Genomic DNA, 13412 nt, shown 5'->3' with positions numbered 1-13412 from the left:
CAGTAAAGGCCTGACAAAGCATCACAAAGAAGGATTCCCAGCGTTTGGTGATGTTTATGGCTTCCACACTTCAGGCAATCATTGCCTTCAAAGGATTTTCTACAAAGTATTAAAAAAAACCCATTTTATTTATGGTTAAGTTAATTTTTCCAATTAATTTTCAGCCCCTGAAATGAAGAGGCTTTGTAGAAAAATATTTGTAGTTCCTAAATGTTTCCCAGAATCTTTGTGTTCAACCCTTTTAATTAAACCTGAAAGTCTGCACTTCAACTGCATCTCAGTTTTTCCCTTCACCCATGACAGCACCACATGAGAGAGGGATCCGCCCTGCCAGGACAGGAACCTACTGAAACATAAGGGGCGGCACCTCTCCCCTGCTTCAGTTGGGTTCCTGTCCTGGAACGGGATCCCAGTCTGACAGCGGCGGTGCCTGTCATGATTGAAAATGGACCCAGGGCCGTCCCGGGGCGGGAAGAGCAGGTCTGCTTACCTGCAGCGCCGGCCGTCGGTGGCCTGGAAGCGCAGTCCCCGGGGTTCCTCCTGCAGGCCCCGGGTTCGTGTGGGTGCGGTATGGCGACCTCAGCAGCGGGGTTCTTCTCCCTGCCTCCCTCACCCTGTGCGCGCCCAATCCTTCCACATAAGCGACAGGGGAAGCCGGGGGCGGTTTCCGGCTTCTGACGGCGGCGCAGTGCACCCTGGGAGCGCACCGGCTGATGTCACAGACTCGACGGCAACATGGCGCCTGGTGCGGCGCCGGCCACAGAAGAAGGGAAACGGCCGGCGGTCGCAGGGGGGAGGGGTACCAACCACTCACCGAGTACTCACCGGAGGCACCTACAAAAGGAGAGCAAGGAGCAGGACGGCCAGGTGCTACAATGGAGTCTCAGCAGGAGCGTTCATCGTCTCCATTGTCTCTGCCCCCGTCACAGACCTCTGCATGAAAACATGGGAGCTATTCAAGCGGCAAGAGCAGCCGCCCGAGCCATAGATCGAGGGATTCCTCGAGATTGAGAGAGCGCAAGACACATGCTCCAATACAGCCTCCGAGTCCGGTATCTGACTTTGTGTGTGGTGAGTGATCTTCGAGAATGTTAGACCAATATTGACAGGGTCCTTCTTGTGTGTTATTTTTTCCCTTAGGAAAAAGGCAAAAAAGCAGGGAGCAAAAGGAATAATAGGGAGTGTGCTATATGCCAGAGCCCCCTAGCAAAAGATTGGCAAAAGGACCTTTGCACCAGCTGTATCCAGCTTACTATGACGGAGGAGGTGCCGAGCCTGGCAACTAACCTCAGATCAGTCATAAGGTCCGAGGTAGAGGGCTCACTTAAAATATTATTAAAGAAAAAGAAAAAAAAAATATAGAAGAGACTCCCCAAGTTCTTCATCAGATTCTTCCTCGTCCGAAGATCATATTGAACACAGATCCTCCTCCTCTTCGGATAGTGATACAGGGGGCAGGCCGTGTTTCCCTGTAGAGGATACAGACGCTCTCCTTAAGGCCATTAGAACGACCATGGGCCTACAGGAGAAAAAGTATCTAAGTCCCTAGAAGACGTAATGTTTGGGGGATTACAGGAAAGGAAAAAGCGCACCTTTCCGGTCAACAACAAAATCCAGGCGCTCATTGAAAGAGAGTGGAGGAAGCCTGAAAGATCAGGTAGCCTTCCCTCCTCCTCAAAAAGGAGATATCCCTTTGAGCCTAAAGATACAGATATCTGGGAGAAGGTCCCAGAAATTGATGCTGCAGTATCCAGATCATCCGAAAGGTCGGCCCTGCCCCTAGAAGACTCAGGAGCATTGAGAGATCCGCTAGATAAAAAAGCAGACTCCTACCTAAGACACACATGGGAAGCAGCGGCAGGGGGTCTGAAACCGGCAATAGCCGGCACCTGCACAGCCCGGTCCTTAATGATCTGGTTACAGCAGCTGAAGGAAAAAATCGCATCATGGCTCTCTGCCATGTGATGGACAATTTCTTTTCGGAAAAAATTTAGACATCCTTGAAAAAGCAGGGGATAGGAAGAAGGGCTTCCCCAGATTTATGGGAGAGCAAAGAAGACCGCCCTTTCGGAGGGGAAAATTCAATAGAGGTCGTCCTCCGGGGGATCGGAAAGGATGGGAGGATAAAAGAAAGAAAGAGTCCGGATTCATGTTTGGGGGAGCCACTTCATCTGCAAAAAAGTCCCCACAATGACGCCAATATCCCAGTAGGGGGGAGACTGATGCTCTTTCATCAGGCCTGGGAAGATATATCTTCCAATACTTGGATTTTAAACATCATAAAAAGAGGCCTAAAATTTCCTTTTTTTCAACGACCGAGAGCATCGTTTGTGGTGACCCCCGTCAGGAAAGGGTTAGAAGAGCAGTCAGCCCTAGAAGCAGAGATCCTAAGTCTGCTGGACAAACATGTTCTGATCGAGGTTTCAAGCGAACAGGAAAGAAGGGGTTTCTATTCACCCCTCTTCCTAATAAAAAACCGGATCATTGATTCAGAACGATTATAAATCTCAGAGGCCTCAACCAATGGATAGAAAACCAGACCTTCAAAATGGAGTCAGTCACTTCGGCCATAAAGCTGTTACACCACAATTGCTTTATGGCCGTAGTCGACTTAAAAGATGCCTACTACCACATCCCGATCCACCCACAGTACCAGAAATACTTAAGGGTAGCTCTCTACATTCAGAGTAATCTCAGACATTTTCAGTTCAAAGCCCTTTCATTCGGCATATCCATAGCCCCAAGGGTGTTTACGAAGGTAGTAGCAGAGATAACCGCCTTCCTCCGAATCCACAACACAATTATAATACCCTACTTAGACGATTTTCTAATTGTGGGCAACTCGGAACGTCACTGCACAGAACAAGTGGAAAGGGTAACAGATACCCTACAGAGACTGGGCTGGATGGTAAATGTCAAGAAGTCAAGGCTACAACCCCTAAAAAGACAAACGTTTTTAGGATTCATCCTGGACTCAGAACAGCAAATTTGTCTTTTACCAGAGGCCAAGGTGGAAAAGGTGAGGAATATGATCTTGGCAGCATTAGGCCAACCTCACACGACTCTGAGAGGGGCGATGTCCTTACTAGGCACTCTGACAGCCTGTATCCCAGCGTTCAGATGGGCACAATTTCATACCCGTCAACTGCAGGCAGAGGTCCTATCAGCACAGAAATTGCTAAAAGGGCATTTAGAAGGAAGGCTGGAACTTTCCTTAAAAGTCAAAAATTCTTTCAGATGGTGGCTAGACAAAACAAACCTAGCAGCAGGAACATTATGGCACAGTCCAGTATCCGATGTGATTCTAACGGACGCAAGCTCCTTGGGGTGGGGAGCACACCTGAGAGGACAGGCGGCCCAGGGGGCCTGGGGACACCAAGAACAAAACGCATCCTCCAACCTAAGAGAATAAAGGCAGTAAACAAAGCCCTAAGGACATTCATCCCCAGTCTAGAAGGCCGCAATGTCCGGATCATGTCGGACAACAAAGTGACAGTGGCTTATATCAACCACCAGGGAGGGACAAGGTCAAACTCCCTAATGAGCGAAACCAACGAAATCTTTCGCAGAGCAGAACGACACCTACACTCTCTAACGGCCTTACACATCAGAGGGACAGAGAACATACAGGCCGATTTTCTAAGCCAGGGAGAATGGGCCCTAAATCATTTAATGTTCCAAAAAATAGTACAACTCTGGGGAAAGCCAGTAATAGACCTCTTTGCCAACAAAAGCAACAGACAGGTAAAGAGATTCTGTTCATTGAACCCAAAAGAAGACCCATGGGTAGTGGACGCATTGCAAATTCCGTGGAAATTCAAACTGAGTTACGCCTTTCCCCCCAGTAGCTCTAATCCCGGCGGTAGTAAAGAAAATAAGAGAGGACCAGGTCAGAGTGATCTTGATAGCCCCGTTCTGGCCAAAAAGACCCTGGTTTTCACTACTTCAGATGATGTCCCTCTCAGACCCATGGGTGCTGCCAGAAATTCCAGACCTGCTAGCTCAGGGTCCGGTATTCCACAAGCAAGTCAAGGGGTTCCGTCTGACGGCGTGGAATTTGAGAGGTCACTTTTAAAAGATAGAGGGTTCTCCCCTGGGTTGGTGGCTACACTGATGAAAAGTAGAAAGCCAGTAGCAACCAATATATACGGTAGGACTTGGAATAAGTTTCTGCAGTTCCTAGGAAGACAGATCAAGAACCCCCGATCAAAGCTATCTTAGAGTTCTTGCAGGCAGGACTACAACTAGGCCTAGCGGTAAATACACTCAAAGTGCAAATTTCAGCACTAGGCGCTCTATATAATTGTAATATAGCAGCGAACAGATGGGTAGCTAGATTTATTAAATCCTGCCAGAGGTCCAAACCAATCCCCTTGCCAAAGATAGCTCCCTGGGATCTAAACCTGGTGTTAGAAGCTCTCACGAAGGAGCCATTTGAACCTGTGCAACAACTACCAGTGAAATATCTTACCCTAAAAACCATTATTTTAGTGGCCCTTACATCGGCACGTAGAGTGAGTGACTTGCAGGCCCTCTCAGTTAATCCACCTTATACCCAGGTGTACCAGGACAGGGTTGTCCTAAAAACAGACCCTGCTTATTTACCGAAAGTTGTATCAGATTTCCATCGTAGCCAGGAAATTGTCCTCCCCTCCTTCTGTGACAATCCAAAAAACCCAGGAGAGGAGAAATTCCATAATCTGGACGTCAAAAGAGCCCTCTTAGAATATATATCAGTAACTAGCCAGTGGAGGAGGTCCCAGTCCCTATTTGTGGCCTTCCAGGGTGCCAGGAAGGGCTACAGGGTTTCAAAAGGGACTATTGCCAGATGAATTAGGGAGGCCATTAGTGTAGTCTACTCAGCTAGTGGCGTTCCGATTCCTGACGGCATCAAGGCTCATTCCACCAGAGCCGTAGCGACCTCCTGGGCTGAAAAAGCAGAGGTATCAATTGAGCAAATTTGTAAGGCCGCTACCTGGGCCTCACCCTCAACCTTCTTTAAACACTATAGATTAAATCTATCCTCCTTTGCTGACTTAACCTTTGGTAGAAGGGTGCTGCAAGCGGTGGTCCCTCCCTAAGGTGTTTCGAAGTCTCCAAAAATCTCTCATGTGGTGCTGTCATGGGTGAAGAGAAAACCACCATGGTTACTTACCGGTAGCCGGTTTTTCCGGAACCCATGACAGCACCCATATATTCCCCCCCTTTTTCACCATATGGGTGTGCAAAATAGTCGGTTGCATTTGTGTGATGTGGTTATGGATAAGCATGTAACTAACCGGGAAGTCCTCTCAATGCTCTGTAATCCAACTGAAGCGGGGGAGAGGTGCCGCCCCTTATGTTTCAGTAGGTACCTGTCCTGGCGGGGCGGATCCCTCTCTCATGTGGTGCTGTCATGGGTTCAGGAAAAACCGGCTACCGGTAAGTAACCATGGTGGTATTTCAATTAAAATCCAAATTAGTGGCCTGCAGAGCTGAAATAACAGAGATTCTCTCACTATAAAAATATTTCTGGATCTAACTGTATGTTTTACTCTGAAACCCAGTCAGAGAGGTGGTAACTAGTTAAAGTGTCTCCACTGGTTTACCGTATATACTCGAATATAAGCCGAGATTTTCAGCCCAAAAAATTGGGCTGAAAGTCCCCCTCTCGTCTTATATTCGAGTCATATACAAAGGGGGTCAGAGGGGGAGGGGGGCGGGGGTGTCAGGTCATACTTACCTGTCCTGACGCTGTGTCTTGAGCCCCCAGCTTCTCCCCGTGCTCTGCCTTCAGCGGTAACGTGGCGCATATTCATGAGTTTTAATGAGCGGTACCACGTGACCGCTAAAGGCAGGAAGAGAGAGCACGGGGAGAAGCTGGGGGCTCAAGACACAGCGTCAGGACGGGTAAGTATAGCGATACTCACCTGTCCTGCGTCCATGGCTGCTTGCTGCTGTCTGTCATCGGTCAGTGACTTCAGACAGCAGAGGGCGCGGTGACATGGTTAGTGCGCGCCGCGCCCCCTGCAGTCTGGACGTCACTGACTGATGACGCGGCAGATAGCGGTGAGCAGCCATGGACACAGGACACGTGAGAATCTCAGGTGCCAGCAGTGACACCGGCACCTGACACCCAGCGACGGAGAGGTGAGTATGTCATTTTTTTTATTTTTACATGCAGCAGCAGCATGGGGGCAGCATATGGGGGAACCATCTATGGAGCTTCTTATGGGGGCAGTATATGGGGGAATAATCTGGAGCTTCTTCTGGGGTCAGCGTATGGGGGAACAATCTATGGAGCTTCTTATGGGGGCAGTATATGGGGGAATAATCTGGAGCTTCTTCTGGGGTCAGCGTATGGGGGAATAATCTGGAGCTTCTTCTGGGGTCAGCATATGGGGGAACAATCTGGAGCTTCTTCTGGGGTCAGCATATGGGGGAACAATCTATGGAGCTTCTTATGGGGGCAGCCTATGGGGGAATAATCTGGAGCTTCTTATAGGGTCAGCATAGGGTCAGCATATGGGGAACAATCTATGGAGCTTCTTATGGGGGCAGCATATGGGGGAATAATCTATGGAGCTTCTTCTGGGGACACTATATGGGGGAATAATCGATGGAGCATTTCCCATCCTAGGCTTATACTCGAGTCAATAAGTTTTCCCAGTTTTTTGTGGCAAAATTAGGGGGGTCGGCTTATACTCGGGTCGGCTTATACTCGAGTATATACGGTATTCTTGCCCACTCCACTAAACTCCAGAGTCTCTCTCTGTAAACCCACATATGGAAAACTGCAGCAATCTAGCCTGCCTCTTAGTCTAGTCACCTGACGGTACTTCAACGGTTTTTCTTTGAAACGTGATCGGACAGTATAAACTGGTTGACAGGTTCCCTTCAAGCTTACCATAGATATGAGATATTTGTCTGCAATCTGTTGCAGATTCAGCTAATTTGGTAAGATCTGTAGAGAATCTAATGTTTGTCGTGGCCATAGACATAAGACTGAAAGTGTCTATACATCTTCAATTTTTTTGCCAAATGCTATCTTTCCAAACCCCCTAATAAACATAAACCCCTATTTCGGGGAACACACAGGAATCTTGCGTATAAGGTGGTGGTTCATTCCTGCTGAAATTGTTGGGGCCTGACGCAAATGTGCATTCTCATCAGTGATGAGCAAACGAGCTCGGATAACGTGTTATCCGAGTATTTTGGGTGTGTTCGGATAATACTCATATATTCGAGTCCCTGCAGCTGTATGTTTTGTGGTGGTAAACAGCCTGGACACATGCGGGGATTGCCCATCAAACAGGCAATCCTTGCATGCATTGCAGCTGTCTACTGCCGCAAAACATGCATCTGCAGGGACTCAAATATATGAGCAGGCCCAAAATACTTGAACAACACCCGAGTATGCTCGGATAACACGTTATCCGAGCCGATCGCTCATCACTAATTGCTCATGTAATAGAAGATGCGGGCATCATACATGTTTTCTCTTGTATGATGTTTCAGTATAGCAAGAGCAAGAAGGATAGCTGTAAACTTAAAAAAAAAAAAAAAAAGTGACTATAGAGAGTTAATAAAATATGCTGTCTGTCGACCACATCTCTAGCTACCACAGTACTTTATATTAACAGGTAGCTATTTTTTAAATGCATCAGATTAAGAGTAGGGGTGGTTGCATACGGCCAAAACTCCGCCCAACACAATGGCCAATTACCGCTTAATTTTTTTCATATTAGTGTGACCATTGGCATGCTGCTGTGGGTGGAGGTTTGGCCGCAGTGCCACCACACTGTCTTGCTTCTAACATACTGTAAATTTTCATGTAGAATTTTGTTAATGTGAAAGACTTCACTTTAAACTCTTTACAACGATTTAAAGATGTTGTATTTTTAAGTATTCTTCCTGAAATATTATATATTTAATTTTGTGAAATTGCGTTTAGTTTTGTGATTATGTATTCTATAATTTTATAGGTGACGATGGAAGTAATTTGCAAGAGGACAACACACAAAATAAGAATTCAATATCAAAACCAATTCCTCTTGCCAGAAAAATATCTTCTCCTGAAAAAAGTCCAAAAGAAGAAAGTCAAAGTCCAAGTAAGATACCAGTCAAAAGAAAATCAAGCAAGGAAGCATTAAAGACTGACATTTCACCACAATTGAATCATTCAAGCGTCTATTCCAAGAAGACAGAAACACTAGCACAGTCAGGATTATCCTCACCCGAAATAGATTTGCCTAAAAATGTCAAAACAAATTCAAACTTTGAAGTCCATTCAATGAAAGAGATGCAAGGAGAGCAAGAGCCCATGCTAGACAAAGACCAATTTAAGTCTCTGAGAAAGTTTTGGGAAAAAGGAGGTGGGAATTCAGGGAATGTAAGTCACAGCCATTTAGAGGAAGAAGCAGAAGATACAAAGAATTTAGAGGAGTCTCCGGCAAAGCCAAATCACTCAATTCCTATGCAATCCACCACAAAAGTTAATATTGAGGAGAGGTCTTTGCCTGAGTATGCACATCGATTTAAGCATTTCTCACAAAGACCCCAAGTTGTGTCCTCCAGTGAAGATGAAATGGTCCATGTGGTTCCACACCGAAAAACTCCATCATCATCATCTTCAATACCAAGATCAACCTATGCCAAAAGCAAAGGATCGTCTAATTCTAGAAGTGTCTCTGTATCAGAAAGTAATGGGACAACCTCACACAGTGAGGACAACAGTGGAGTTAGCCGCTCTTCTAAGAAATCAAAGCTTCCAGTGAGAGCTTCTTCCATTGGCATGGAGCCTACCTCTTCTCCAAAAGACAAGCAGCCAACCCTTTCTGTGTCAGACGTAACAGACTCTGTGGAGGAAATCATTGTTCCACAAAGCAAGCCAGAAGTTTCAGAGTCACTTTACAGCAGGGTTCAGATTTTAATTGATACAGTGTCCTCTGATGAAGAACAGGGTGGGACAGAGAGTAAACCCAAGATGGAAGACGTGACGGGACAGTCAGCACTGGAAGCTGGAAATGGTATTACTGTTTGTTTTGTTGTTACTTTACAAATTGGGTTATTTCATGTTTTAATTTATATCAAAACAAAGAGTATATTTAGTGTGTGAGTATATATTAAGGCCTATTGTATTCATAGGATAGTTCCACTATATAGTGTAGTTATGCATTCACCAGTCTCCAAAACTTTCCAGGAAAATAGACAACAGATGTAGTACACAAGCATGCATTTTTTTAAAATAAGCATAAGAAAGGTCTTGAAGTGGCTTATCCTACATGGGGGAAAAAATATCAGCATGCTGAAATCAAACATACTTGATCCTCCTTTCCTCCAACATATGTTGTCTTGGAAGAGTCAAGACACCTCCATAAACATTACATGAGATCTTGACATCTGATCCTATCGATGTTGACAAGTTTGGATGATTTTTTATCTAATGTAATTTACCAGCTAGAAAATTTTAACCCCTTCACGAAATGTACTATACATGTACAGCGCTGCGTTCTCGCAAACCGCCGTACATATATTACTAAACGATCCCGCAGGCTCTCGTTGAGCGTCGCCGCCATCAAAGGCTGTTGTTGGCTCTATATGAGAGCTGACACCCTGCAGCAACACCCAAAATCGGTGCTAGCATCGATCACGGGCATTTAACCCATCTGATGCCACCCATCTGACAGCGACATCGATGGGCATCGCAGAGGAAGGAAGCTGCCTTTCTGTTCCCATCAGCATAGTTTGATTGCGATTGTGTTGTACCGATGGTCTCCATGGTGACCCTGGGTCGAAAATGGCTGCAGGGTCACCCAGGGACACGCGTTCTCCCTGCCTGCAATGCACTGTTCTAATGCCCTGCAATCAGAAACAGGAGAAGTTGTTGTCCCATCCTGTAACAATGTAAAAAAAAAAAAAGACCTTATTAAACATTGTAAAAACATATTTTTCTCTAGTCACCTTCCACGACAGCCACCTTGGAGGTTGTCTCCCCGCCCTAATAGGGGACATGAGCACAAAGAGGTTAAATAACCCTCCCCTTCCTGCTACCTCAGTGTTTTTCCTGTCCCCTATCGGGGCATGAAGAGGTCACAAGGGGCTGCCGTGGCCAGCGAGCGGAGCCCCTATGTACTTACCGAAGCTGGGCAGCCGAGGTCGGGGGGTTCGCCTCTCCTCCTCCATGTGCTGCTCCCGTCTCCACCTCCACCGCGGGTGTGACTCGGGACATGGCCGCCCCTCCCGCGCCCTCCGGGGTAAAGTGGGGCAGTACGGTGCCTGCCGGGGTCCTGCACAGCTACCCGGCTTCCTCCTTCCTCCCAGCGCCACATTGGAGCCGCGTGCGCGTCAGAGGGGGCGGGCAGTTGACAGGAAGTGGCAGTGACGCGCACTTCTTCTGGTTTGCGGCCTCCGGCGTCCTGTGAAGGGGAAACGCGCGCCGGCACCCGGGGAGACCGGGAAACGAATACAATGGCGGTGGGGGTCGAGCACATCCTCCCCAGGGACGGGGGAGGAGGGAGGAGCACCCAGTGAATGAACGCCGCAATCACCCTTAAAAGGGTGCAGCAGCTCCAGGTAAGCGCAGAGTGTGGTGTGTGCAGAATGGACAGTGAGAAGCCCTCAACTGCAGCATCTGCGGAGCCCAGCGTTCCCCCTCCTACAGTGAGTAGTGGGGCCGGTCCCTTGCCTGTCAAACTGGTGGCACAGGTCTGAGTAAGCCTTCTCCTCTTCTTCCAGGAAGACAAGGCCTCTGCCCCTAAAAACCCCCGTAAGTGTGGTATATGTGGTGCCAGCTTTCCTTCTGACTACAAGAAGAAATTATGCCAGCCTTGTACGCAAAATATACTGCGTCCCGAGCAACCCTCGCTGTTTGACAGCATAAAGACTCTCATTAGACAGGAGGTTCAGACCTCCATAGCAGCCCAAACCCCGGCCCAGGGCCCTGCCCCAAAAAAGAGGAAAAGGGCACTTATGGAAGCCGACTCAGACTCGGGAGAGGCCCGTTCCTCGGGGTCGGAGGGGATTTGGGAAGATGAGGGCTCCACGTCCACCTTCAGTCATGATGCAAAAAAATACTATTTCTCCTCTGAGGATATGGAGGAGTTAGTTTCCATGGTAAGAAATACCATGGGATTTGAGGAGGAGGAGGTCAGGCTCTCAGTCCAGGATGAGATGTTTGGAGGGTTGAAACCCAGAGGTAGGAAGGGTTTCCCTGTTCATGAGGTTATACAGGATTTAATAGCTCAGGAGTGGTCCTCCCCTGAGAAAGCACTTACGGTGCCCTCTGAGCTAAAAATCGGTTCCCCCTAGAAGGTGATAGTTCCATTTGGGAGATCCCTAAGCTAGACGTCCCAAGTGTCTAAAGTCACTAAGAAGACGTCCTTGCCCTTTGAGGATGCCTCCCAATTGAAGGATCCGATGGATCGCAAAATAGAGAGCAATCTTAAAAAGTAATGGGAAGCCTCTACGAACCTGCTCAAAACAAATATTGCATCCACCTGCGAAGCCAGATGGTTGTTTTTCTGGCGACATACGTTGGAAGACCACCTGTCGGGGGGGTACCCCAAGAGAGGAAATCTTAGGCTCCCTGTCAATCCTCCAAAAGGCAACAGGCTTTTTAGCTGACGCTTCAGGAGAAACGGTACGGGTGGCAGCAAGGTCCCTAGTCCTTTCAAACTCGGCCAGGAGAGCCTTATGGCTGAAGTCGTGGGGAGGCGACATCACTTCCAAGACGAAACTATGTGCCATCCCCTTCCAGGGACACCACGTGTTCAAGCCGGTCCTCGATGACATCCTTGAAAAGGCTTCTGAAAAGAATAAGTCACTGCCAGAACAGAAACCCACCAAAAGGCGTTTTTTTCGTCCCTCAAGAGAACAGACTTCTCAAAGGATGTTCAGAGGGAAGGGCAAAACGGGTCGTTGGAGCTACCCGAAAGGGGGTAGAGGAAGAAACATCCTTGTGCCCCAACAGCAGCGGCCCCCGGAAAAGCAGTGACTCCCGGGTAGGGGGTCGACTCACACAGTTTTTCACCCAACGGCAGGCCACGACCTCGAACCAGTGGGTCCTGCACACTATACAGTTTGGGCTAAAACTGAAGTTGGTGCACCCCCCCCCCCCCCCCCGCACGCCCTAAGGATTACCCCAGCGCAATCCCCAAGTCTGCAAAAAGTTCTGTGGCTTCAGATAGAAGAACTGCTTCGGGAAGAAGTGTTCTCGTATGTACCTCCACAAGAGGGGGGCAGGGGACATTATTCTCGCCTGTTCCTGAAAAAGAAACCCTCAGGAAAACACAGGCTCATTATAAATCTAAAGCCCCTGAACCACTTCATCAAGTACCGAAAGTTCAAGATGGAGTCAGTGAAATCAGCGATTCTTCTTATTGGACGAGGCTGGTAGATGGCGACAATAGACCTAAGGGATGCGTATTACCACATGCCCATTCATCCGGACCACCGGAAGTTTCTGAGGTTTGTGGTCGCCCACGACCGAGGAATCAGCCACCTTCAGTTTAATGCACTGCCGTTTGGGGTATCCCCAGCTCCAAGGGTATTCACGAAGATCATGAAAGAGGCAGACTTCATTCGGCTTCAGGGGATATGCATTGTACCGTATCTAGACGATCTGCTGATCGTCGCCCCATCAGTAAACCAGCTGAACCAGGACGTATCAAGAACCCTACAGATTCTCGAAACTCTAGGGTGGATACCAAATCTCCAGAAGTCGGCCCTCTGTCCTTCCCCGAGGTAAAATTTTTTGGGGATTCTCTTGGATTCAGAGAAGAGGACGTCCTTTCTTCCCGAAGATCGTCAAAAAGACCTTCGGCAGAAAATAATCCGGTTCAGAGACCAAAGGGCGCCGACGCTGAGGGACGCCATGTCCATCCTGGGTTCTCTGACAGCGTGCATTCAGGCGGTGTCCTGGGCAAAAGCTCACACGCGAGTCCTCCAGTCGTATGTCCTAATGAATATGAAGAAATATCCAAACAACCTGTCAAAAAGGGTTCTGCTTCCAGGACATGTAAAATCGGCCCTCTGGTGGTGGCTGAGCTACCGAAACCTGAGGCGAGGAGTAAGCTGGGATCAGCCTCCTCTAAGAATACTATGTACCGATGCCAGTCTGAGGGGCTGGGGAGCGGTGGTTGAAGATTCATACTTCCAGGGGCAGTGGCCCCAGAACTTAAAGGCCGGATCTTCAAATCTAAGGGAGTTGACGGCGGTGGAAGAGTCACTGAAGGCCGCATCAGCCCTTGTCAAGAACCATCATGTTCGGATATACTCCGACAACGTGACCACGGTGGCATATCTCAGGCATCAGGGGGGCACAAGGTACGCCAGCCTAAAGAAAGTAGCAGCAAGGATCTTCCTCTGGGCAGAGAAGCACCTGTTATCCATTTCCGCGGTACACCTGAAGGGGTCGGAAAATATCCAGGCAG

General features: G+C 48.2%; 1 protein-coding gene across 3 annotated transcripts in view; it reads left to right on the top strand.

Annotated features, from left to right (window-relative positions):
- Window positions 1-13412, top strand: part of LOC141050927 (synaptotagmin-like protein 2) — a 174986-nt gene that overhangs the window by 121538 nt on the left and 40036 nt on the right. For all 3 annotated transcript variants that reach the window (XM_073547633.1, XM_073547635.1, XM_073547634.1), the window contains exon 7: window positions 7965-9008. In XM_073547633.1, the coding sequence (XP_073403734.1) occupies window positions 7965-9008 (1044 nt within the window). The remainder of the gene's footprint in view (window positions 1-7964; window positions 9009-13412) is intronic.

This window comes from Dendrobates tinctorius, unplaced genomic scaffold, assembly GCF_039654945.1.
Source record: "Dendrobates tinctorius isolate UK_male_01 unplaced genomic scaffold, ASM3965494v1 ptg000154l, whole genome shotgun sequence".
Lineage (NCBI taxonomy): Eukaryota > Metazoa > Chordata > Amphibia > Anura > Dendrobatidae > Dendrobates > Dendrobates tinctorius.
The sequence above is the reverse complement of the archived record's forward strand: the minus strand, read 5'-3'. Positions and strand labels throughout refer to the sequence as shown.